The 27,115-nt window shown below is 39.4% G+C and overlaps 1 protein-coding gene across 1 annotated transcript in view; it reads left to right on the plus strand.

The window, feature by feature from the left end:
* CAMK4 (calcium/calmodulin dependent protein kinase IV) overlaps nt 1–24,990 on the plus strand; it is a 208,550-nt gene extending 183,560 nt beyond the window's left edge. Inside the window, exons 8-11 of the mRNA XM_059919407.1 lie at nt 14,566–14,641; nt 19,197–19,323; nt 23,214–23,366; nt 24,550–24,990. Of these exons, the coding sequence (XP_059775390.1) occupies nt 14,566–14,641; nt 19,197–19,323; nt 23,214–23,366; nt 24,550–24,990 (797 nt within the window). The remainder of the gene's footprint in view (nt 1–14,565; nt 14,642–19,196; nt 19,324–23,213; nt 23,367–24,549) is intronic.
* Nucleotides 24,991–27,115: the final 2,125 nt, after the last annotated feature.

A 27,115-nucleotide genomic window follows, 5' to 3' on the forward strand; every position in this document is an offset into this window, starting at 1 on the left:
GCAGGGAGAGAGGGGCCCTCAGAAGGAAGGACTGGGTGCTCTGTACCTGCTTTTAGGTAGTAGCTACTCTTGGACCCACTCAGGAAGAGAAAGACAGTCACTGGGGAAAGGGGCAGGGAAACAGCATTGTGGTTGGGATTAAAGCCATGAGCCCTTTGTTACTTTACTTATTTGCTTTTACTCAGGACGGTGTGTGAGGAGAGCATATATCATTAATTCTGATGGTGTATAAGACTACAGTGAGAGCGGGGTAGCCCCTGGTTCTCATGGATGGCATTGGCCTAGCCTCACTAGGACAACGGCTTTAGGTGGGGTTTCCCCGCCAGAGTCCCCCAGAGATGAGGTGTGGGACAGTCCTCCCATCCTCTTGCCCAGTCTCCCAGAATGGGCTGAAGGTACCCTGAGTACAGTTCACAATCCAGAGACAGAACAATAGCATTTGATCCAAGCCAGCATGAAGCTCGCCCTTCTTTTCTTGACAGCTATATTAATCTGGCAACAACCTAAAAGCCAATAAAGCTCGCAAAAATTATCAAGAATTTCTAAAGTTTTTCTGACTAATGAATATGTCACAAATTAATTAAAATCTGGATTACAAAGAAAAGAGACAAGACTTCAAGTTACCAGTCATAAGATTAGCTGTCATTTTCTCTTAGGATCATCGTCTTTTTATACAAATCTTCCTTCACTCGCTCATCTCTTCAGCAAAATCACCTGCTGTATTTCAGGCCAGTGCTTGGCACCAGGAAGATGCATTTCTTGCCTCCACCCCCATTCCCAGGGGTTCACAATCTATAAGGGAACAGACATGAAACCAAAAAAGTATCACACCTTAGGAAATACCAGGTTATGCATATGGAAAGGCCTTTATGGAGACACAGGAGAAGGGTGGTATTTGGAGTTATCTGTCTTATTCTTTTATGGCATTTATATTTGTTAGTCACCCCACCTCAGAAATAGACACATAAGAACTACATTACTAACTCATTGTAACAACTTTTGAATTCATAGAAATCAGACTGTAGAGGTGCAGCAAGATAGTCACTGAAGCAAATGTATGATTAAATTCACAGAATTTTAGTGCTGAAAGAAACTTTAATATTCATTTACTAACATTCTTATTTTACTAAGGTCAAAAGAGTATGACTTCCCCAAGATTCCACATCTAGTTATTAGTGGATCAGGGATGAGAATCCAGGTATACAAGGTCCTAAAAACAGATTCATAGAATTCCCTATTCAAAAAAGCAACATAGATAAATCAATATAGTTTCCCCTCATAGAAATATTTATCATTTATTGCTTTTAGTTTAAAATGTTCTCTATTTTAATTTTTGAAGCCTCAAAAGTATTACTTGGTCATTGTAAGAAGTGAAAATCCAAACATGTGTAATCAATATTAACAGCCTCATTCATTCTTCCACACCAGTCTCCATGTTTCCATGTTCACATAAACATTTTATAATTTTGATTTTAACTAGTTAGTTTCCCTGGTCTAAAATAATAATATTTTAGATTACTTTCTTGCAGCTGAATTGTTCATAAATCCAGTAATTACACAGAATTGTGTACCTATCTTTCTGTTAAATCGTTACATTGTGCCAAATATTCTTCTTCTGTATCTTAAGATCCTTGAGGACAGGAGTAATTTATCAATTAGGAGTAAATTCAGAAAACTAAAAATAACTATGACTTAAACAAGACAGAAGTTAATTTCTCTGATGCTAGAGGTCTAGAGATAGGCAATCCTGATGGGTTCCACAGCTCTGGCTCTGCAGGTGTGGTGGATCTCAGTGTCAGGGATTCAGACTTTTTCTGTCTTACTCTACCATTCCTTAGTATGTTTCCTCACAGTCCAAAATGGCTGCTTGAAATCAGTCATTATATCTGCATTCTACACAACCAGAAGGGAAAAAATCTAAAAAGGAGTGCACATTTTCACTGTTAAACAGGCTTGCTGAAGCCCCACGTGTCACTTCCACTTATATCTTATTAGCCAGTACTTAGTTATAGCCTCCACACTGCCAGGGAAACTGGCAATATGTCCCTTGGCTGCACGTGCTGCTGTCCCAAATGAATTCAGGGTTCTGTTACAAAGAATGAATATTGCATTAGATGACTCACTATCTCTACCACAGGCTTACGAGTAAGATTTTCATTCTCAGAAAAAAATGTGAGGACTTCCCTGGGAGTCCAGTGGTTAAGAATCCGCCTTCAAATGCAGGGGACGTGCGTTCGATCCCTGGTCTGGGAACTAAGATCCCACAAGCTGCAGGGCGACTAAGTCTGCATGCTCTAGAGCCCACACGCCACAACTAGAAAGGAACCCGCGTGCCGCCACTAAGACCTGATGCAGCCAAATAAATTAATAAGTAAATAAATATTTTTTTAATGTGGAAACCATTGCAGTATGTTCCTTATAGGCATGCTCTTTTTCATTTTCCTTAGAACTGTTAGCTGACAACCTATCACCCTTCCCTTCTAATGATGCCGTGTGAACTTTTCCTTTCTCTAATTCATATGTCCTTATTTGTCCTCATCCTGAATTTCTTTCCTGCCTCCAGATTGCCAACAATATGGAGAAAAATAAGAACCTTGAATTTAGTACTATATGCCAAATGGGGTTGCCTGTTTGTGACCACTAACTGCTGACCAATTGACAGAAACAGTGAAAGATGATTGAGAAAAGAATGAGACAACAAATTAAGGATTTCCCACAAGAATAAAGCTGGTGGACAATTTAGTAATCGTTATCTAATACTGAACAATAAATATTCCAGGGAGGTAGGTAGGTTGGAGAAATTCTCTGAGACTTGAGCAGCCCTGAAATTGAAGGATCAGGGAGAAATTACCCTAGTGATCTCTCAGGGTCCCTGCCGTGACTAAGAGATAGCAGAGGCCTTTCAGTGGCTTTAATAATAGTGATAAGAGGGACTTCCCCAATGGTCCAGTGGTAAAGAATCCGCCTTCCAATGCAGGGGATGCGGGTTCGATCCCTGGTTGGGGAACTAAGATCCCACATGCCGAGGGGCAATTAAGCCCACGCGCCACAACTACTGAGCCCATGCACCTCAACTAGAGAGCCTGCGTACCACAAACTACAGAGTCCATGCGCTCTGGAGCCTGCGCACCACAACTAGAGAGAGAAAACCCGCACACCACAACTAGAGAGAGAAAACCTGCACGCTGCAACTAGAGAGAAGCCCGCATGCCGCAACGAAGATCCTGCGTGCAGCCAAACATAAAAATAAATAAATAAATAAATAATAATAATAGTGATAAGAGCAAATCTTTCTTGCAACAGTACAGAATGGTCATTCTATGAATGAATGATTCATTCACTGATAAAATGAACATTGAATGTCTAATAGACTCCATGTTAGTCACTGAGATCATAAGAGTGAACACAGTATGATCTTGCCCTTCAAGGATTTCATAGGCTATAAAAGAAGAAAGACCTGTACACATAAATCAAAATTTATTGTAATAAGTTATATATTTATCTGAGCCAAAGGCTCAAGCATGCAGAGGGGAAGGAACAATTAATCCTTCTTAGATGGGCCTTTACAGAGGAGGGGTACTAAAGGATTAGTAGGAGTTCAACAAGTGAAGAAGTGGCCACAAGGCATTGTTTGTCAGCAAGCACAGGAAGAGAAAAGTCAGAGGAGTGGTAGCATCTGAAAAGTTCAGGGACTGTTTGTTACTTTGTCACTTTGCATGACTGGAAAATAGAGTCTTTGGTACGGAGAATACAGATGGACTTGGAAAAATAGGATGGACCAAATTTTAAAAGAATCTGTACATTAGGCTAAGGAATTCAGACTTGCTTTGGTAGATAATAGTGATCCAGCAAAGGTTCTTAATCAGGGCAATTATATTTTTAAATCAAATCTGTATTTTATAAATACCTTGATAATGACATTATGACAGATGGATTTGAGAGAAAAAAGATCAAAAGAAGACAAATTAGAAAGCTATTGTAAATGCTCTTTCCTGTCACTCCATAAACAGCTTCTCAGTGAATAATGTATTCAGTCTATTCCTAAATCCAATCGTTTATTTTTTTAATATAAAATTATTGTAAAAATACTATTTCAGACTCTTGTCTTTGCCATCTTATAAGACAGGCCCATCTTACAGATAATGCCATCTCATAATGGAGGCTTATATTCCATTTGCTATTTTTTTCCCTGCAGATATCCATATCACCCTTGAGGCTATGTAATGGGGAAAAAGGGAATTGAGTGGTTGAACAAGATCAAGATAATCTTTTCACTCTGCTGTAGGTAGAGACTCATCAGGAAGTAGTAATTTGCTATATTATACAAAAAGGAGGAGAAAGCAGCAAGGAAGGTGGGGCAGGGGTGGAGATTGAGAGAGAAAATATAAGTGCTTTGTGGACTCAAGTGCTAAACGTATGTGTGGAATTACTATCATATAGGCTGAGGCAGGCTTCGAAGTCAAAAACAAGAAAGTTCAATGTATTTAATTTAAAAAGCAAAGTTCATAATATATATTAAGAGGGAGGACTTCCCTGTTGGTGCAGTGGTTAGGAATCCGCCTGCCAATGCAGGGGACACAGGTTCGAGCCCTGGTCCGGGAAGATCCCATGTGCCATGGAGCAACTAAGCCCATGCGCCACAACTACTGAGCCTGTGCTCTAGAGCCTGCGAGCCACAACTACTGAGCCCGCATGCCACAACTACTGAAGCCCATGCGCCTAGAGCCCGTGCTCCAAAGCAAGAGAAGCCACCGCAATGAGAAGCCCACGTACTGCAACAACGCAACTAGAGAAAGCCCTCACGCAGCAACGAAGACCCAGTGCAACCAAAAAATAAATAAACTTAAAATATATATATATATATAAAGAGACATATATTCATACATACTCTTAGTCCAAAGGAAATACACTAGAATATTACCTCCAAGTGGGAGCAAAGGAGGGGGCAGGATTTTAAGGATACACTGAAAGCATTGAAAAAGCTGAGTTAGGGAAAAACAGAAGTCCTAGTAACACCAGGGCGCAGGATGTAGGTGACCTAGAGTGGAGGAAAGATGCAGGATTTTGAATTTTTTTTAATGTAATATAGTAATATTTATATTCATCTGTCTTAGAAACAATTAGACCATTTTTTTAACATCTGTATTGGAGTATAATTGCTTTACAATGGTGTGTTAGTTTCTGCTTTATAACAAAGTGAATCAGTTATACATACACATATGTTCCCATATTTCTTCCCTCTTGCATAGACCATTTATAGACAAGGCTGAAGCCCTCTTTGAGGATCACCCTCAATTCTAGCCCTTTCTCCCCTCACCACATATAAGTACTGTCATCAGTTTGCCATGTAGCCTTCTGAGAATATTTAGGTGAGGAGGAAACTGTCTATTTATAGAATGATCTGGAAATGACACTCAAGAGCAAAACTGGCGAGAATCACTGTCATGCTATAGAAAGCATTACTTTACACAGAGACTTTACATTTAACTTGGAACAGTGACAGAGAGGGGAGGGCTGAGCTTGTTTCCTTGCTTGATGTAAGGCCGATTACATCCTAGGTCAATTATCCTTATGTACGCAGCATCTGGTTTTTTGAATAGAAGGGTTTTTTCAATTACATCTTTGGAGAGAGTGGGTATTTATGTCATACCATCTGTCATTTGTCAGGAAATTAAAAAAGGAAAGTTACCCAATCAGTCTCACTTATAGAACCTTTGCCCCAGGCTATTAATAACAGAGAGTTCTCCTATAAGTGAATCTCAAAAGAAAAAATATCACAGATGCTGTGTGTTTAAGCAAATACTCATTATTTCCTGGGAAATCTGCCCAGTCAAAACTTAACTCCAGGCTAGAAAACTAAAATTTGTGATCCAGATAAATGGAATCAATGACTAGTGCTCTGACATAGTCCATGAGGGGGTCAACATTGAAGAAATTCTCAAAATCTTGTTGTTGGGAAAAGAAACAGGTCTCAAGAAAAAAAAAATCCATTGGGCCATGGCTCCTGATAAATGTGCTACAATGTAACTATGCAATATTACTTCCAAAATATCTTAACTGTTCAGATATTTGAGGCTTGAAGTCTGTGGGTGTTCAGACCTACCCATGCCCATCCCAGAAAAGAAATACAAGCTGTTAGAGTAAAAAAGAAACCAGTGTGGAAGTGGTTAGATAAAAGAATGTTTCTGTCTAATACCAAGTATCTAATTTATTCATAGGCTTAGTTAATTAAACTATATGTGTTCATATTTTATATTCCTACTTGTCTGTTTATCCAAATTCTATTTTCAGGATCCAGAAGCTATTAAGAATTTATTTCCTCTTGGCATTTGCCAGGTCTCATTATTATAGGAATAATCCTTCCTTGTTACCACATTGCAATGTTCTAAAGAAATAACCTATTACATTCACTCTATGAAAATTACAGTTTTTCAACAATCTACAGTCAGAAGAGATTTCTATCTACAAGCACACACATCACCATGAAAAATATTGGAAAATTTAAATGAGATAAAAGAAGTAAATTTAATAGTTTAAAACACAAGCTTTCCGAATAGTTTCATGTTTTTGTTCCTTTCTAGAACACTAAATAGTTAAGGTGAAATAATGAGTATCCAATTACATTGATAATCTAATCAAGTAGGGGATTATCTCACCTGAGAACTAATTAAATACCCACAATGATGCCTATCTTTTTGCAATGAACTTTAAAAAAAAAAAAAAAATACTAGAAGAAATAAACATATAGTAAAATGTCATCTGCACTGTGTGTAAGTTTCTCCTTGACAGGCTGGTGTGTGTACACTAGGGTTCCCATGGGGCTTGTTAACAATAGGAAGGGAGTAGGGAAGGCTGGAGGAAGGAAGCAAAGAAGGATAAGCAGGTTGGTCCCGGATCCATCTCCCCTTTCTGAACACAGCCCTTCGTTTTCCCTGAGATATGCTGTGTCCCCAGGCCATCATAGGATTGTCCCCGGCATGCTAGCAGTGCCTGATCCAAATGAACAAGTGCCAGGTAAAGGAAAAAGTGGGACTGCGGACAGACACAGGAGTGATGAGGAAAGGTTGTAGCTCATCTTGTTCTTGACCTTCCAAAGGACAGGGACTCTGCAGGTTGAGTGCAGGCTTATTTTAAGCTGTCTTGGAAATTTTAAACTAGAGGAAAATGAGTCTCTTGGCGCCTTTGTATTGGTCTGATACTGACCTAAACAAAGGGTATTCTGTGGAACTTTATTCTTTTTTCGTTTAATAAATATTTATTAAACTCCTATTATGCACCAGGCACTGTTCTAGGTGCTAGAGATACAGCAGTGAAAAAATTTTTTCTTTAAGGAAGGTACATTTTAGCAGGAGAAGACAAATAATAAACAAAGTAAATGTGTAAATTATATAAAAAGAGGTTATAATTTCTATGGAAGAATATAGAGTTGGGAAAGGGGATAGGAAGTGCTGGGAGCCTGAGTTAATATTTAAACAGGTGTGATCAGTGAAGGCTTCACATGAGAAGGGAACATAAGAGCAAAGACTTGAAAGAGGTAAGGGAGAGAGCAAGCAACATGGATATCTAGGGAAAGAACATTCCAGGTAGAGGGGACAGAGCACACCGACCCTGAGGCAAGAAAGAGTAGGCGGGAAAGAGTAGGTCGGAGAAGGGATCAGAGAGCTCCAGCTGGAAAGATAGAGCTAACGTTCACTGAGATGAGGAAGACTTCTGGAGCAACAGGTTTGGGGCTTGTTGATTTTGAGATGCCTGTTAGACATCCAAGTGGAGGTGACATGTGGGCAGAGGGGTGTATATGTCTGAAATTCAGGAGCAAGGGCATGGCTGTTGATATAAATACGGGCGTTATCAACATATACATGCTATTTAAAGTCATGAGACTATCTAGCACCACCAAAGCAGAAAAGGAAATGACCCTGACTGATCCCTGGGCAACATCACCATTAGAAGGCCAGAGAGAAGAGAAGAAACCACATTATCATTGAGACTGTCAAATAGTAGAAGCTCCACAGGACAGAATTAGAAATCATGAATAGATGTTGTAAGGCACAGAATTGAGGCTCAATACACACAAAACAATGTTCTAACATCTAAAGCTGTCAGCAACATAAAGGCCTGCCTCCCTAGCTTGGGAAATGGTCACAAAAGCTGATGGACTCATCTCTCAGGATTTAGGGTTATCGACAAGGAGAGGGGAGGAAGAGTCCTACAAATTTCTTCATCACCCATATGGTATTAAATAATATTACCACAAAATCTGTGTATACATTCTATATGTATAAACTAAGTTGAGGACAACCACTCAGTTAAATCAAAGTTAACCAAGTATATTTTGGCCTGAGATGGCTGATAAAATTGAGTCTAAAGAGATTGTCACCAACATCATCCCCTCACTTCTCTTGCTCCTTTTAGTTTAGAGGCAATCTTTTAATGTACTGTTAATCCTTAACTTCTGGGTCTCAATATCACAAATCATTTTCTGTGCCCACTTCCTTATAATTGTAAGAGACTACTTCAAGAACAGAACCAACTGTGCTGGAGAGTTCACATGCCATGAGGATTCAGCTCTATTATTACATATGTGAGGGTGGAATGATGGGAGGAAAAGAGGTCAAAAGGGAGAGGTGATTGATGGCAAGTGGGTAGAAGACTTGCTTAAAACGTATTATTTGGGCCCTGAACACCCACAAAATGTTCCATTTTAGAATGTTTGCTACAGAAAGGATATGCATAAAATAAACATTAAAAGTTTCAAAAGAATTATTATTGATAATTATCAGTAAGATGTATAGCGTCTTTGGAGAAAAACACAGTATTTGCCATACTTAACACATGAGACAGAGTTTGAATGCTAAGTCCATTACTTTATATCTGCATCTTCATATAAAAAAGAGATTCTTACATAATGTTAATATTAGGATGAGTTGGGTTAATTTATTTATATGGTTTATTTATTTATACTCTACCTTATCCCACAAAAATGGAAAGGCAGCTTTTCAACAGTTAACACTCCTTTGCTGTCCCTCAGCCAGCATCCATCACAGCTTTAAAGTGACCAGGAGACTTGGTATGATTAAGGTTTGGAACAAACAGTGATTACTCCAAGATGGGAGAGCTCAATAGAATCATAGAAAAGTGAATTTCATAGAAATGAAACTTTCACAGGGTAATTAAAATAAGTCACGTTTCTTTTTTTTCCTCTTCTGAAAGCACTAGGTGTTCTCAAATATTTGATTATCTCTTCAGGGTATTATTAAAAAAATAAAAAAGTAAAGTGAGAAAAATAAACAGGCTCTTTCTTCACCCATTTATAAGATTTATACAAAGAGAAATGTCATACAATTCATGTGGCAAGGAAGACTTTTTTAACAGCTAAAATGAAAAACATCAAGTGAGGGTTGGATTGCCTGATATTTGCAGTGTAAAAGATCAAGAGCCAAGGAAAATAGAGAAGATGCATTGGAACATAAAGAGCCTATCACTTGTGTTTCAAAACATCCTTCAAACTTTTTTCTTGCTCTACACGAACAAGTTATAAATAACTAAAGTGACAGGGGCTTCAAATTCCTCCTCTGTCATTCTCAAGCTTCCACAGCATGGCATGCAAGAATTGATAGTATTCTGAGATTCACTGTAGTAAAGTGACAAGGCTGCTCCTAGCCAGAGGCAACCCCCTCTGGAAGCATCTCAACTGTTATCACAGTCTGATGCATTCCATACCTTTGTTATAACATGTAGCACTGGGACATCGCCTGTCTTCTCTGTTGTCAAAGCAAAAATTGCACTTGACAATGTTAAAAAGGTTGTGCCCCATTCTTGTCAAATGTATGTGACACCGTCACAGAGGACCACACATGGTACAGATGCTAAGAAAAGCACAAGTTTGGAGTCTGCCCGGCTGTGGGCACTTGCTGCCACCTATAGGACGCTACCCTGAAGGCATTCTCCTCCCGGTTCCTAGGCCAAGTTAGGAACCGGGAAGAAGCAGAGAATTTCCAAACACTGCTCTTCTGCTTCTGGCAGATAAATCCCTCTCCCTCCTCCTTCCAAACTGCTCACTCCCCAGAGGCAAAGCTTAGAGAGACTTCTAGACTCAGTTCTAAAGATGCCATGGATTTTTGTGGCCCCAAGAAAACTATGAATTCAGGATAAGCCTCTACAGTGAAAGCTCCACAGTGTTTTTCCCTCAGCTATGGCGGGCGGGGGAGTAGTTTTGTAAAGTCAGATTCAGGCTTTAAGATGAAAATAGATTTTTTTTTCCATTTTGCAATTGAGGTAGAGTTGATTGACAATATTATATTAGTTTCAGGTGTACAAAATAGTGATTCAAAATTTTTACAGATTATACTCCATTTATAGTTATTATAAAATATTGGCTATATTTCCCATATGTTTTGAATGGTTAAAATGAAAATGTAGGAGAGAATTTAAAAACAAACGAACAACAAAAAAAAACCGTGACCTAGTGGAATCTGCAGTCTGGCCTGGACCTGCCTCCCAGGCGCTGGATGCACCTGGGCCTCGCACACCGGCTACGCTCCACCCACACTGACTGCTCTGGTTCTCTAAGGGCCCCTTGCTCCTTCCCGCCGCAAGGTCTCTTTACGTGTGGTTCCTCCATCAGAACCCTCTTCTGTCTCTTTCAACCACTACCTCTCCCCCTTTGCCTAGTTAACTTCTCTAGATCTTTTACATCTGTTTAAACTTTGCTTTCTCTGATCACATTTCTCCATCTTTCTGACCAGGTCAGCCCTCTATTAGAGCCACTCTCCCTCCAAGCACTTCCAGTTACCACTTTACAAAACGTATGGTTTTCTTTGTTCTTCTTTTTTTTTTTTTTTAAAGGATACTTTAAAAAAAATTATTTATTTAGTTATTTGGCTGTGCCAGGTCTTAGTTGCAGCACGCGGGCATCTTCCTTGCAGCTTGCGGGATCTAGTTCCCCGACCAGGGGTGGAACCCCGGCCCCCTGCATTGGAAGCACGGAGTCTTAACCACTAGACCACCAGGGAAGTCCCTGTATGGTTTTCGTGATCAGCATCTACCTCCCCCACCAAACTGTAAGCTCCGTGATGATGGAGACTTGTTCTCTGTAACTCCCCATTATTCCCCAGCACCACCCAATGGTATCTGTCATACAGCATGTGCTTAACAAATAGTTCATGATTTATTAATTTATTAAATTTATTATAAATTAAATTATTAAATGATTGAGTGAATGAACCTGTTGATTTCATTCACCTTAGTCTCCCTTGGATTTGTCTCAAAACAGTTAACGGTAGTTTGAAAAAGTCTTCCGATAACGAATGCCACTCTGTAGTTTTAACTCCATAGGTAGGAAGGGATCATAAAGCTCATCTAGGGCATTGACAAAATGAAGTGACCTAAATTATCCCTCTATTCTTCTCCTAGGACTTTAGGAAAAAAGGGAAAACCTAGCACCAATCAATGTGTCACAGGCTATACCTGATACTTCTTATTTTAGAACCAATTTCAGTTACAGTGATTTTATTTAATAAAACGTAATTCTTTCCAATCTTTATATGTACCTTCAATTGCTAGATATTGGAGTGTGAGGTGTCCTGGGAGTTCTGTGGCATTTAGTGTTTAATGAGCAATAACATAATTGATAAGATAACTTTAGGAAGTGGCAGAAAACTTGGATCTACTTAGAAGAGAGCCAGGAAAATCAATAAATGACTATTGACTATTTCTGAAAAGATGATTCTAAATCACTTAAAATACATTTTTAAAAACTGTATTACACCTTGAAATGTTTTATCCCCCCATTTTGCATTTATTTTGGCAATGAGGTAAGAAAATATATGAAGGACATCCAGAAGTGCTTATAGCATTAATAGGTGCACTAGTTGATGCCTTTTCTTGAACTGAATTGGAAGTAGTCAACTATATCTCACTCTAAGAAAATCACAAATCTGTAGAATTACCTTCAAGGACATTTGATACCTAGGAGACTTGAAGCGCTAGCGTGCCAGCGTCTGAAATGTATTCTAGAAAAGCTTTTGGCTCTTGGAAAGGGTTCAGATAGATTACAAGGGTGTGTTCTGCTGGTTCTGAAGTCAAGGTCATATTAACTAATGAGTGAAAATATTTAAAGGTTACTGTGAATTGATATCTAATTGTGTCTAGGAATTTAGGTGTGTTTCACCCAAATTTTGTATTAGGATTAGTAAATATTCAATAGGCTAAATTCATTTAAAAAATTCTTTTTAAGAAGAATTTATTATGGAGGGCAAAAACGTTCTATATTCCTTTCATCTCAGTTAACCTCACTATGGAAAGTCTAGCTTTTCACACCACCAGTTTACTCACATTGCAGCATAAGGTCTTACAAGGAAATAAATTGCCTTTGGAGAGTAAGGTTGCACCCAGTGCTGTGAAGGGAGATCAGATATTGCCATATCAGGTAAGAAACCCAGATGCCCTCTAAAGTGGATTCAGAAAGGCTTTTGTTCCGTAGTAGTCACTTCGTTTGGGGCCCTTGGCCTGGGAGCTATGGAGGATGGCCAGAGAGAGCACCTGACCTTGGAGACAGCATGCTGACCTCTGCACAGCACAGGACAGGAGGTTTGGTTTCACTGGAGCTGACAGGATAGGTGCCTGCAAGGCAACAGACACAGTAGGCGCTCCGGTGGGAGGGATGGGATTTCAGCAGGTTCTGTAGCAGGAGTGCTTGTCCTCTCTTCTTGCTTAAACTCTAATAACTAACCCTTTACGCACATCACAGTGGCTAAAACTCAAAGTAAACTTGGAAATTAGCTAGTTCAATTCATTTACCAGAGGTAAAAACCAAGACCCAGGAAATATAAGACTGTCCGCAACATATCTCTGTGTTTATGTTGAAATGTCAGTATGAGACTTGATAACGCTTCACGGATGTGGAGACCTGGAGTGGGGAAGGGCACATGGTACTAACTGTGCATGCCAAATATGCATGTGTTCAGCTCCCCGACAGTAGCAGCCCTTCTGAAAGTGGCAGCCGAACCTCAGTTCCCTTTGCGCTATGATGAGCAAAGCATTTTCGAGTGGGAGTTCAGTGCGGGGGCTGCTGCGGCCCAAAGGAACTGTCTGTGGGTACAGATGGCTCTGGAAACGGAAGCCAACCTGACAGAGAGAATGGTGTTGGCTTTGAGCGTGCATTTTTCTTAATTATGTTAATTAAATCTTAAAAGAAAAATTTTCTAGGAATAATTTGCTCATAGATGAGAAAAACTTCTTGGCCCCAGATCCAGTTCCTCAAAGGGTACATCTTGCTGAATTGCTGCTCAAGAGTGCTAGAATGCACACAATCATTACACAGGCTCTTCATTTCCTCTATTTTATGTAACACAGTTTCTACATAAAATATGAAGAGAATATTCTGGTTGGAAAAGGATGGAGACAAGGGGATAGAATGGGAAGACGTCAGTGGAAAATCTGCTGTGTTCCTTCCTGTAAATTAAATTCTGAGTCCCATGAGAACAGCTTCCTTTAGGAGCTCACTTTGATAATCTCCACCAATATTGACATTCCCAGGCTGCATGGACAAGGGATCCTGCTCTCCTGCCCCCCTGAGGGAAGGAGGAGTGTGGTGCCCCTGTCCCCAAGGCCTCCCTCAAGGAGCCCTTAGCATTCATCAATCAGCTCCTTCCTCAGGGGCCCTGCTGACACCTACAGACAGCACTTTTGTTCAAAATAGAGAGGGGCTACTCTGGGCTCTAAACCTGAGCCCTATTTCTACTAGAGGGTAGAGCTCTCACTTCTTTTCTTCCTTTGTTAGTTAGGCAAACAAACAACACCTCCAATCCTCAGTGCAAACAGTTAGACCCAGTTAACCCTCCATTTTCACGGCTCTAAGGTAATAAAATCATGGAAGATCTCACTATTCTATACTACCAGGGCTGTTTAATGGCTGAGAAGACCTTCCATTTTCACAATGGTGGGCAGGGCTGATAGGAGCAGCCTCCTTGCACACTGGGAAGCCCCCTTTCTCAGTTCATAATCCCAGACTGACTGGGGACAGCTGCTCTCTGAAGACCTATGTGTAGTTCTCAGCACCGAGACATGTGCCAGGGCCCCTCCTAGCTCCTGTTCCAACCTTCCAGTACTAGAGACTTTCCAGTCCTCTCACTGTCTGCCCTGCTCCCTGCCCTGCACGTTGTCAAATACACACACACACTCATGGACACCCCAGGCCGCAGGTGGCATGATTGTGCCTTTTTCCCCTTACTATGCTAAACTTTCATTTCTTTTCTATATACACAGCTCCCTTTGTAGCAGAAATATAGCTCTATCTGATTTGAGCAGTATCATGATGTTCTGATGTAGACTATTAAAGTTAATAACTTTATTTTTATGCACCCCAAACACAGAGAGACTATAATGTCTCCCACTAAAATAGACATAAGAATTTGTAGACTCATACTTTGGTTTGGGGAGAGAAGATTGGTTATAAAACTGTTCCGAAGTTTCTGTTGACGAATTCATTTCTTCCCTATTGCTTGTTATTAAATGTGAATATTGAAGTTAAACTGTAATTTAATACAGTTTTCACTCTTTCTGCAGCACCTGAAATTCTTAGAGGCTGTGCCTATGGACCTGAGGTGGACATGTGGTCTGTAGGAATAATCACCTACATCTTGTAAGTGAAGAAAAGCAATCTCTAAGCATACTGTTTGCCTTTGCTGTAATATTTTCTAGTTACTCATAGTCCTCATAAAAAACAATATTCCTTTTTGACTTTTTGTGGTTTTTCTATGACATACTAAGTGTAGTTACTGATGGAATTTTCAGAAAATGAGCATTGCTTTTTATTTTGTAATTTTCTTGGGGCCAGAACTTCTGTCTAGGGCTTTGCTGTGTCTCATTCTGCTATGCAGTGTATAGCAGATTTGGGGAACAATTCATTGTTTGATGATAGTAATGAGCATGAAACAAATCCACCTATTAAACTTGCACTTATTTTCTTTATGTGCATCTCGTCCAAATGATTAGAGTATTATTCCTTTTTAAGGGACAAATGGCTGTTTAATCTCTGAAGCAATCCCAAACTGGTACATTTCTTATCAGGAATGTTTTAAATGCATTTGGGCTATCAGTTTTGGTTCCTGTATCTGTTAAGTTCTCAAGGACCTTTAGTTTAATACCCTAAACTCAGAGAAACCTGTTCTCTGGTAGAAAAAAAAAAGGGGGGGCTAAATCTCTCACCCTCTGGTATCCCCAACTCCATTCCTGAGCTCCTGTCTACTAATAAACATGGGGTTTCAGTTTGCCAAAGAGATGATGGAATTGCAGACAAATACAAGGGAAATAATCAAGAACAATGGAAGAGTATCTGGGGAGGAAGGCTGTTGTAGAACAACTACAAAAGCAAGATATCAGTAAGTTCCAAAGTTTAATTCAAACCAAGTAGATTTGGTTTTCAATTAGAGGATACTGCAGAGTTAATTGTTGGAACCTGTAATATTCAAATCTGTAAAGAGATTTTGAAGGGTGTGGAAGAAAGCAAATTAGCTCAGGCCGCTATAACAAAATACCATAGACTCGGTGGCTTACACAACAGAAATGTAGTTCTGTAGTTCTGGAGGTTGAAAGCCTGAGGTCAGGGTGCCAGTAGGTCAGGTTCTGGTGAGAGCTGTCTTCTGGCTTGCAGACAGCTGCCTTTCCACTGTATCCTCACAAGGCAGAAAGAGGAAGCAAGCTCTCTGGTGTCTTCTTCTTATAAGGGCACTGATCCCATCATGAGGTCCTACCCTTTTGACCTCATCTAACCCTGTTACCTGCCAAAGGCACCATCTCCAAATACCATCTCATTGGGGGTTAGGGCTTCAGCATGTTAATTTGGGGGGAACACAATTCAGTCCATAGTAGGAAGAGGTTTGGTTTGGTTTGGTTGATTTAATAGTGATCTTAGAAAGTGCAGTGTCTAGGTAATATGGGCTAGGAAGAGGGTAACTAGGGTAGAACCCACAAACAAGTTAGCAAACTCTAAGTTCACCTGGGTTTATATTGATATATTGGTCAGTAAGAACCATAAAAATGTTTAAAAGCAACCCATAAAATAGCCATCTGCTATTATGTAATGTCAAAAGATATTTTCAGTGATCAATTCCCTGTGTTTCCAGGATGTATTAAAGCTTGAGAAGAATTTGGAGAGCTAGGGAACCATGTTTTTTCTTAGGAAACTGAAAACTTTTAGGTAATTTGTTTGCCACACCAAGTGCTTATTAGTTCATTAAAATGAATTCCCAAGGCCGCATCATAGAATCCCTTCACCTTACATTTAAGATCACTTTTATGCTGCGAAAGAATGTTGTCTCCTGAATTATGTGGGTGACATATCAAATTAGTGATGTTAAGTGAAAAACTGAACTACAAATAATGCTCCAGATTTGCCCCTAAAATGTAAATGTGCCCACCCAATTAGAGTTTCGTGTTGAAATGTGATGGGAGGGGTTGAAGCACTGGGGATGTGTAAGAACTCAGAGATGGAGGTAGGAAATTTAGTAACGTTTGCCTTGAAAAACTGAAATATGGGATGAGTAAAACTCCATGATGTGGTCACTAACATGGGAAAATGAAGAGAAAAAAATGTGGCCATTTGAGAAACGTCTTACTGTAACCCTGAAAATAATTTTTAAAATCTCTCAAGTTTCTTTCCCCTAGTTCACTTAAGGCCATTAATTATAGGTGTTGGTTGAATAAGTGGTAGCAGCCCCCAAAATTAAAGTAACAGTGCTGCTCACAACTAATATCCTTTAGTTCTTTTTTTTTTAAATAAATTTATTTATTTATTTTTGGCTGGGTTGGGTCTTCATTGCTGCGCGCAGGCTTTCTCTAGTTGTGGCGAGCGGGGGCTAGTCTTCTTTGCGGTGCACGGGCTTCTCATTGCAGTGGCTTCTCTTGTTGCGGAGCACAGGCTCTAGGCACACAGGCTTCAGTAGTTGTGACTCACAGGCTCTTGAGCGCAGGCTCAGTAGTTGTGGCGCACGGGCTTAGTTGCTCCATGGCATGTGGGATCTACCCGGACCAGGGCTCAAACCTGTGTCCCCTGCATTGGCAGGCGGATTCTTAACCACTGTGCCACCAGGGAAGCCCCTAATATCCTTTAGTTCTGATCCAACTTCTGTCAGCCCCTAAGCCTAGGGACTTTTTATTTAATCTGTAGTCCATTAATAATTGATGAAGTCCACTACGCAAGATTCATTGGAACATTTTCTCCAGTGGATTGTGCCATTGGGCTTATGTACCTCCTTTATTATTATTAAGAGTTCCACCAGGCTATTCTGTGCTATGACCTTGCTATTTCTGAGGATGACAGTAGCCTGGAAATAAAGGCCATTTTGTTTCTTACAAGAATTCTGGTCCCTCTCTTTGGTTTAAAGCGTTAAACCAAAACCCTTTGTCCCCACAGACAAAAGCAACTACTACAGTTCTCAGGTCAAAATCAGAATCAGATAACATCAGAGATTCAAATTCTCTCCTTCAGCTTTCAACACTACAGTTCTGCTCAACGGCTTGGAGCTACCCTGTGTAATACAGTCACACTTCAGGCCTTATAATCCTAATATGCTCCTAAACTGTCATTGTCAGCATTCAAATATTTCCATTTCTAAAGGGTTTTCTCACTCTGTGTGTATGTCTGTGTGCTCACGCACACATGCGTGCCGCTCTCTGTCACATTTCTTCCATTTTTGACATTTCAGGCTGATGAGATAAACTTTTTACCTCTGTTACCAATGCACAGACTTGCTGACATGACTGAGAGGAAAGAAAGGCATTTGAGTACTGTACCTTCTGAACTATCATTTTTCTCTCTAGATTTCCAGAAGGGGAAACATTAAGAGTTCCCTAAACTAAGCCTGGAAAGCTGACCAATTTCTCCATGACTAGCCAACAACAGGCTATGTTTTTCTAGTGTTTTGGAGGGCAGAGGAGGGCCAGGTGAGGCTGAACTGCCTCCTTGGCGTCGTGTGGACCTGTGCTCCCTTCCCTCCTTTTGCTGGAGCAGTATTCTCTGCGTGGACTGCTGCAGTGGGAGAGGGAGGAGGCAGAGCCCAGGCCGCAGCACTCCCTGAGGCTTGCCTTTTCCTGGCTGGCTCCACAATATTTGAAAGAAACGAAGACTCTCCCAACAGGACGTTCCCTGAGCAAAAGAACATGAGAAATTGCTCCTTCCTAGAAACTCACTCCATTAGGATGCACTGGAACGTTTCATTCTCGGCACCAACCTGGCCGGTTTGAAGGAAGAATTTGGGGAAATGTTTTTCATTCTTTTTCCTTCATTCCTTGTTAGATGCAACACATGCCCTAGCAGGGACTTTTAAAAAAGAGTTCCCTTTTAGTGATTTCAGTACCTCCACCCACCTATAAACAGTAGAGGCTTGGTGGTCCCAGACCAGCAACTCACTTTTCCTCTCTCTCTTTAGGATGCCAGAGATGGTTCTCTGTTTCTTTTCTCCCACATTTCTCATACATTTTTATGCTGACCCGTGACGGAAGATGAAGGTGAACATAGTGAGATGTCTTTAAGATGTGCAAAAGTGAGGGTCACTTACCAGGTTGAGCTAACGCTAGGCTGCTCACCTCTGCTGGCTGCATCTGCTCACTGTAGTAAGTTTTAAAAGGCCATTCCCTGACAATAGTGTTAGCTCCTGTGTTTGTTCACTCTGAAATCCAAACTGGAATGGGATAGAAATCGAGTATTTTATTCATCTCTATGGAAGAATTCAAGTGAAAAGGGCTGAATAAAAACAACTAAAAACTTTTCTTTCCACCTTTTAACCTTTTTTTTCTCAAAATCCTAACTTTTCTGTTTTGTAATCAATTGGAATTCTAATCAATCTGTCTTCTCAATTCCTGGTGGAAAAAAATCCATGGAAATAGCACTATAGCATAATGCCTAGAATAGTGTTAGCTATTATTATTGTTGTTTTGTGTCATAATTATTAATATGATTATAACTTTTTATAGAAATCTTAAATTGGTTTTGTATCTATTCTTACTTCCTGAAGACATGACTGTGTGTTTATATAATCAAAAGTGAATTGTAAGAAGGTGATTACATACTAAAACTGAGCGATTACATTCATAAGAGGAAGCTGTGAAAAAGGACAGTCTTGAATTTCTGAAAAAAAATGGTGAAATATGCTTAGGCTTTTTAAAGACATTTTATTCTCTATCTTTTGTCCCTCTAGACTTTGTGGATTTGAACCATTCTATGATGAAAGAGGCGATCAGTTCATGTTTAGGAGAATTCTGAACTGTGAATATTACTTTATCTCCCCCTGGTGGGATGAAGTATCTCTAAATGCCAAGGATTTGGTAAGTGTGACCAAAACAAAATGAAGCAAAATGAAATAAAATCCCTTGCATTCATTTTTATCTAATTAATGGACAGTGCCATTTTTTAAATTAACCCCTCTTAATGCTTATTTCTTTTTAATTATAAAGTATTTTTAATGAAACAATGCACACTAATGCATTTTCCTTATAGATAATGAAAAAGATATGTTTGATTCATCTCTAGCTGAATTATCACAAATTACAAATTACGGCATATTAATTAATGAGTTTTTACCATCTAGTCAATGCAGAACCTTGCTTAGAAGACAGCTGTGCTAAGTGAATCCAAACATAATTTACACAGAAGAATTCTGTTTTAAAATGGTTTGCTATCACCTAGATTAGTTATACTTTGAATAAAACAACATCGCTTCTTGAATGTTCAAACTTATTAAAATATCCTGATAGTAACACAAGTCCCATCATGCATGATTATCATTATACAAGTTACACTATATGTTTTGTTTGGTTTTTTTGTTTGTTTTACTTGGCTTCTCACTTCAGGTAACATTGAAGTTTGTTTTCATTCAGGAAACACATACCCTCTAGGGAGATGGCCCACCTGTTCTAAAATAAAGAGGATACTAGGGTGTAATTGAAACATTTACCATCAATCCTCTGGAGAGAAATCACGCAGAAATAACTAAAAGCTGACTTCTGAATCATAGAAGGTTAGATCTCCAGGGGATCTTAGGAGTCATCTAATCTTCCCTGCATTTTAAAGATGAGTTTGCTAAAGCCCAGAGAAGTGAAATGACTGTCCAAGTTCACACAGCTTCTCAGCAGAAAGGCATTGTTAGGAACTAAGGATCCAGATTTCCAGACCCCTTATCCAGTGCTCTTTTCCCTCCTTACCATCTGTGTTCTTTCATGAAAACAGATTTCCTACAGGTCATGGATTTTCCAACATGGTTGTGAAAGAGAGGCCGTGTGTGTGATGTGGGAATGGTCATCCCAACTCCTCCCTCATGTCAGGGCCCACACTCCTAAACATCTCTTGAATCCGTCCACTTCTCTCCACCTCCACTACAACTGCCTAGTCCAAGCCCCATCCTCTCCTGGTTCACGGCCACAACCTCCTATCTGGTCTCCTTGCCTCTTCTTGTGCTCTTCTCAAGTACACTCTCCACACAGGATCCAGAGGAATGGTTTTATAAATAAGTGTCATCCTCTCTTGTGCCACTCATTTCACATCACTCTCCCTTGATCTCTCTTTCCTCCAGAGCACTAGACTTGCAGTCCCTCATCAACGTAGCTCTGGGTATGGGCCATTGCTCTTTCTTCTGCTCTGTGATGTTCTTTCCTCCTTCCTCTCCACCATTACATACACATACACACCTCTTTACATAGGTAACTCTTACCTTCAAGCCCTGGCTGCCATTTGGCATTCTCTGGGAGATTTCGTCTTCAGCAGGCCATTCTTCTCACAGTTGGTTCGTTCCTTCTGCCACTTGTTCCTCTGCCCCCTAGACTTCATGATGGTCATCATTTCTGTATACTTGCTCAAAGGTGTTGCTTAATTAGATTGTAAGCTCTGGGAGAGGGTGAAGCATGTGTGCCCAGATCTTAGTACCATATGGACATAAAGTACAGGCTCAATAAATATTTGTTGAATGAAACCATGAATCAGGAAACAGACCGAGGATTCTTAAAGTCTGACATGCCTGGATTCAAGTGACCCCCCTTCTTCTAATTTACAGGTATGACCTTGGGCTAGCCTACCCTCTCTGTGCTTTAGTTTTCTTCTCTGGGATGATACCAGTACCTATCTCTAGGTCTTTAGAAGAATTAAGGGATATAATACATACTAAGTAATCACCACCAACTAACTCAATAACAACCCCATTATTTAGTCCTCCTTCCATTTCTTTTTATCCCTCATAAAAATTAAATGGATAAGAGGGTTAGCTGTGATGTTCCTTCCTTCAGCTAGACCTCCTGTTGGTTAATAAATTTATAAAACTTCAGAACTAAAGCAATCATCGAGCCTCATAATGTGTACTTATTAGCAAAACCTGCATCTGTTCTGTCATGAGCAGAGGCTATGGTGCCGATGAGTGGGGAGCTGGGCTATAAGAGGAACCGTAGGATAATGGCAAGGCTTTGGGTTTGAATCCTGACAAGGTCACTGGATCTCTCTAATCTTCAGCAAGTTTCTTAATAATTCGTTGCATCAGTATCTTCAAATGTAAAGATTAATGATGACATATATAAAATTTTGGTACATACTGGCTTTCAGTAAATTCTTTGTATTTTCATGAGGAGGAGGATGGTAATGATAAGAGGAAACGGATGATTAGAAAATGAGAGGGAAATATCTAACTGTCAGGGATGGTGTAAGGATTAGGTATCATTTACATAAAATTATTAGTATATGTGTTCAACAGGTGATAGCTCTGACTACTATCAAATTTGTATTACTACTGTGCATTCTTTTTCTTAATTATCCTTATCTCCGTCCACCGCCTCTCTGATTTTAAGCCTAAGCAGTCTCACATCTCTGCCCTTTACAAATTCAGTGTCTCTACCCCACACACACATTTCTTTGCAAATGCTACAAAAAGGAAGTGAAAGGAGAACCAGATATTCATTCTTCATTTGACTAGCTGCCTGATTTTGTTAGCCTATGTTCAGTTCTTAGGTTATTAGAGTTAGAAAAGATCTTATGCCTTAAATCATCCAAAGCCCCTCATTTTACATATTGGCAGACTGAAACCCAGAGAGGCTGACTACCTTGGAAGCACTATGGTGTAGTGGCCATGAGACAAACTCTAAGACCCGAGTTTGAGTACAGCCCCCACCAGTTACGAGTTGTCTGACCTTACACAAGTCACTAAATCTTTCTGAGCTTCCTTCCATCCCTCATTTATGAATTGGAGCTAATAGTTACTAATTGATAATGTTATGGACAGGGTTACATGGTTTTGTTTTTTTTAATGTTATATGTCTATAAGAATGTATTTATTGATACAAAGGAATTAGGGTGGAAATGAGGTCATGTAAGAAAGGGCCCAGGAGGGTGTCCATAGTCACCCAATTCACATGTGGTCTTTGTCTAAGGTCACAAAAGTAGTTAGAGACTTTGAATAAGTTAGGACTTGAACATGCTTCCTGACTCCAAATAGTCTCTGCCTCATTCCAGGTCACCCCTTCTGAGCCTAGGGCTGGGGATTATTTTGGTTGTTGATCTTCCTGGCAAATTATTGTCTGCTCATCCTCACAAGCAAGGGTAAACCTCCCAGAATGGGCTACCATTGGTTTGAATTCAGTCCTTTAAGCAAATCATACCCCCAAGCTACTGACACCTTTACTTTGATTCTAAATAGGCTTTCACCCCAGCTCTTGGCTTATTCCTTCAAGTACCCTCAAGGGATTAGAGAGGGCTATTAACTTCATGATAGACTCATGGTATAATCATAAGGGCTATGATACTGCCCCTATTGTTTGCCATTCAATTCCCATAGAAAGAATGATGGATGCATGAACGATTCCGTCTCCATTGATGTGTATTTTAAGCTCTGAACTCTAAGTGATGTGAAGTGCGGCTGAGAATTATTCAGATGCTGGTCCTCATTCAAAGAACTTCCAGTCTACAGGCAAGGCAGGACTTGTTTCTTTGACCTCTGTGGGCAAGCTGTCCGCCAGTTTGGGCTCTCAGGTAGCCTACGCACACCACTCTCAGATTCCTCAGCTACTGCTACCTGAAGCCATCTCTACAGTGACCTCTGGGGACTTAAAAAAATTGTTTAATGTATATTTAGTGTACCGCCAAGGAAATTAAATAGGACCTAGAAGTTCACGAGCTGAGGGGCAAGCCCAGGTCACCGTAAAAATCTCCCTGAGAAGACTATGGTTCTTTATCATTTCAGGTCAGAAAATTAATTGTGTTGGATCCTAAGAAAAGGCTGACTACCTTCCAAGCTCTCCAGCACCCGTGGGTCACAGGTAAAGCAGCCAATTTTGTACACATGGATACAGCTCAAAAGAAGCTCCAAGAATTCAATGCCCGGCGCAAGCTCAAGGTTAGATGGCATTTATTTGTTTTATTAAAAAAAAAAAAAAAGATTTCTCTCATATCTTGATGATAAAAGATAATTCCACTATTATTTATCTAATACTATTATTCATCTCCTGTGGTACTAGGAAAAATTCTGCTTTGAAATCCCAACACTGCTGGCATAAAGCCAATTGTAGTTCTGTTATCCTCTCATAAGAATTCATTGTGGGGATTTTTGTTTTTTCGGTTTTTTTGGAGGCGGGGCACCGCGCCACTCGGCTTGTGGGATCTTGGTGAAAGCGCCAAGTCTTAACCACTGGACCACCAGGGAATTCCCAGAATTCACTGTTAATAAAGGGAAATGTGTTGTATGTTGAGCTTTACTCACCAAACAAATCCATTATCATTGCTTCTCATTTAATTAAGGCTGAACTGCTTGAACAGCATTGTTCAGGAAACATTTATTCAGAAAGTTGTCTACTTTGTGAATATGCAAAAATTGGGAAACAATTTTTTTAAACTATGTTTTATTACATAGGCAAATAATTATACTTGGTAAAAATTAAAATAATTCAAGTGATAGGGAAAATTATCTATGAAAACATATCTCTTTTTATAGAATGTATATGGAATAGAGATTAGGTGCTTTTCTCTTACTTAATGGTATTTAGGACTAGCTATACATACAAGGGATCTCAGAGAATAGCTGGGGGTCAAAAATAGTGTTCTATTCAGCAATCACTTACAGGCTGATACAGACTAAATAAACCTGAAGGGTTCCATGGTCATATTAATTTGAAATACACTAGATTAAACAACCTTGACTTAACCCAGGATTTCTCAAACAAATTTGACTGTGGAACTCTTTTATCTACATAGTGCCTACTAACATCCATGGAACTAGTGTCCCATGAAACAAATACTTTGGGAAACACAATCTAAAATTTTTGAATATTGGTAATCCATGGGAAAATGCATTTATTCAGGTTTTTGCTTGTCCAGATGATTAAATATGCTAATTTGAGATTAAACATATTTTGCTGTTCATTCTCCAAACAAGTTTTCATTAGACAATCTTGGAATAATATACTTTCAAAGATTAAACACTAACATATAATAACAAACTCCCGAAATGCAAAATTGAAATTGAGCTCTGATTTGGGATTTTAAGTGAAAGTAACACCTGACACTTTTCTGTTTCCAATCAGGCAGCAGTGAAGGCCGTGGTGGCCTCTTCCCGGTTGGGAAGCGCCAGCAGCAGCCATGGCAGCATCCAGGAGAGCCAGAAGGCCAGCCGAGAGCCATCTCCAACACAAGATGGCAATGAAGATGTTAAAGCTATTCCGGAAGGAGTGAAAATTCAAGGAGATGGGGCCCAAGTGGCAGTTGAGGGGGCAGAGGCTGAGCTGATGAAGGTGCAGGCCATAGAGAAAGTTAAAGATGCTGAAATAAATGCTGCTGAGGCCACCAAGATGGTGCCCGAGGCATTAGAGGATGGGATAAAGGAGGCTGACCCAGAAATAGAGGAGGGCCTAGTGGAGGAAAAGCTGAAGACTGTTGAGGAAGCAGCAGCCCCCAAAGAAGGGCAAGAAAACCCTGCTCTGGAATTTGGAGCTCAGCAGAATGATGTGATCCTGCCAGAGTACTAAATGGCTTCCTTCCATCTGGGAGCCAAATCCTGGCACTTTATGCATTTTGTCCTTCAGCAAGGAAGGTGTGGAAGCATGATATGCATTATAGTGATTCTGTTTTTAAGGTGCAAAAAAATACATATATATCAGTTGGTAATCCTAACTTCAATGCATGTGACTGCTTTATGAAAAAATAGTGTCTTCTATGGTATGTAATGGATACCAAATACCTACTGATGAATTAAATTTGAAATTGCAAGTAAACACAACATAACATTTAAAAACATACATTTTCAGGGACCAGTAGCACACATTTGAACTAAATAGTAACAAATTGTTTTTGCTTTGAAAACCTAGCCAGCCTACACCCTTTGGATTTCTTTACAAGGACTGTTGCTCAGCTAATACTAGGTAGAGCTATAAGATGTATTCCCATGACATTCACAGTCTTTTCAGTAATGTGTTCAAACTGTTTACAAGAAGATGGTTAGGTTATAGTTGTATGGTATGTGCAAAAAAACAAATCCACTTATAATGGTAAGAAACTGAAGCATACTTTAAGGGCTATGAAACCATATGCCCCTAAAGCTTGTGTGCAGAATGCTTTTTTTATTTTGTCTTTATTTATACACATCATATTACTAATAACCAAAAACATTCTATTACAAATATCTGCCATTTTACAGTCCTAAAAAAATTATTTTACAAACTCACGCTGAGGAATTTATTCTTTCCTTCACCTGCTCTCTAACAAGAAGTCCTTCTGATGGACAACACTTAAGGGTGGAATTAAGAAATTTAGTGAAGAAAAGGAGGTAAGACTGGGGCTTAGACTAATAAAGACTGACTCCTTGTCATTTTTCAGATAAAATTGAATTTATTCACAAGCTTGTACAATTTTAAAGATAGGAACACTTTTATGGATAAACTCTATACTTACCAAGGTTCAGATATTTAGAAAAGTCTACACCAAAGGCTGATGCCAGAATGTCTGAATAGAGTGGGAATAATATCCCATTGTAAGATCATCCATTATTGACTTTAGTAAGGAAACCTTTGTTTTTATAAAAGTCCTTTTTTTTCCTTCAACTGATGGTTATTTAGATATACGGCTTATGGACTAAAGATATTTCTGAAAAGCTAGCATATCTTTTTCTCATACTTGGAATGGAAGCACCCATAATTTACAATGCATTTTTGAAAGTTTCCATGTCCAGAAATGTAGGACAATGCAGCTTTTAATTTACTTTAGTAAACAAAAACAAAAAGAAACAATGAAAAACACACTGATTTCAAATCAGACTCTTGAGAAGCTGTAACATTAGACCTAATACATTACCATGATTTTTTTCAAAATATTTTTCTTTCGTTTTCATATAAACAGTTTTCCCTTATAAAAATCACAGTTAAATTCCAAATACCTCAGATTTATTTCTAGCTTGAGCTTAAATGAACATTTTTATCAAATTAATTATCCAGCATATTTTAGTAGGTTTCCTTAATTTTAAAAAAGGATTATTTTCAGGCCAAAATTATGAATAAAAATGACTATCACATAAAAATCCTTCTCAAAAATAGAGATCTTAAATTCTTTTGGCTCTTCCTCAGACCTATTAAATTAGAAAATTAAATTAAACCTCTGGTTTCTGGGGACTATCGGACCTTGGAGACATTCTGCTTTCCAAGTGCAAATCTTTCTTTACTCCTGTTCTCATGAGAAGAAAATAAGGTAGAACTTCTTGTCTTCCATAATATAGGGGCCAGACAGATCACTGACGTGGAGGAAAAAGCCCTTAAGGGCACATCATCTGGACTCAGAGAAAGATTTTTTGTTTCATTTTATCTTTATTAATTAGTAGAGAGTACTTATCTTCTTCTCTGCTGTTTCCTTCCTTCTTTATTCTCTCAGAATTTCCATTTTAGCTATTATAAGGGGCTCACTAGTTTCAACCTTTAAGAATGCCTTCTTCCCTAAGCATTAAGATTTCTATTTTAAAAGACCAATTGCCTGGTATACTTTTCCCAAAGAGACTTAACAGGTGTATATGGTGAGGCGTATATGGTAAGTGTCCCGTATATTGGAAAAGGGAAGAAGAGAGGGAAAGGAATCTTAATGGAAAGTGGCAATACTAATAGGAAGATG

This window comes from Balaenoptera ricei, chromosome 3 (assembly GCF_028023285.1).
Source record: "Balaenoptera ricei isolate mBalRic1 chromosome 3, mBalRic1.hap2, whole genome shotgun sequence".
NCBI lineage: Eukaryota > Metazoa > Chordata > Mammalia > Artiodactyla > Balaenopteridae > Balaenoptera > Balaenoptera ricei.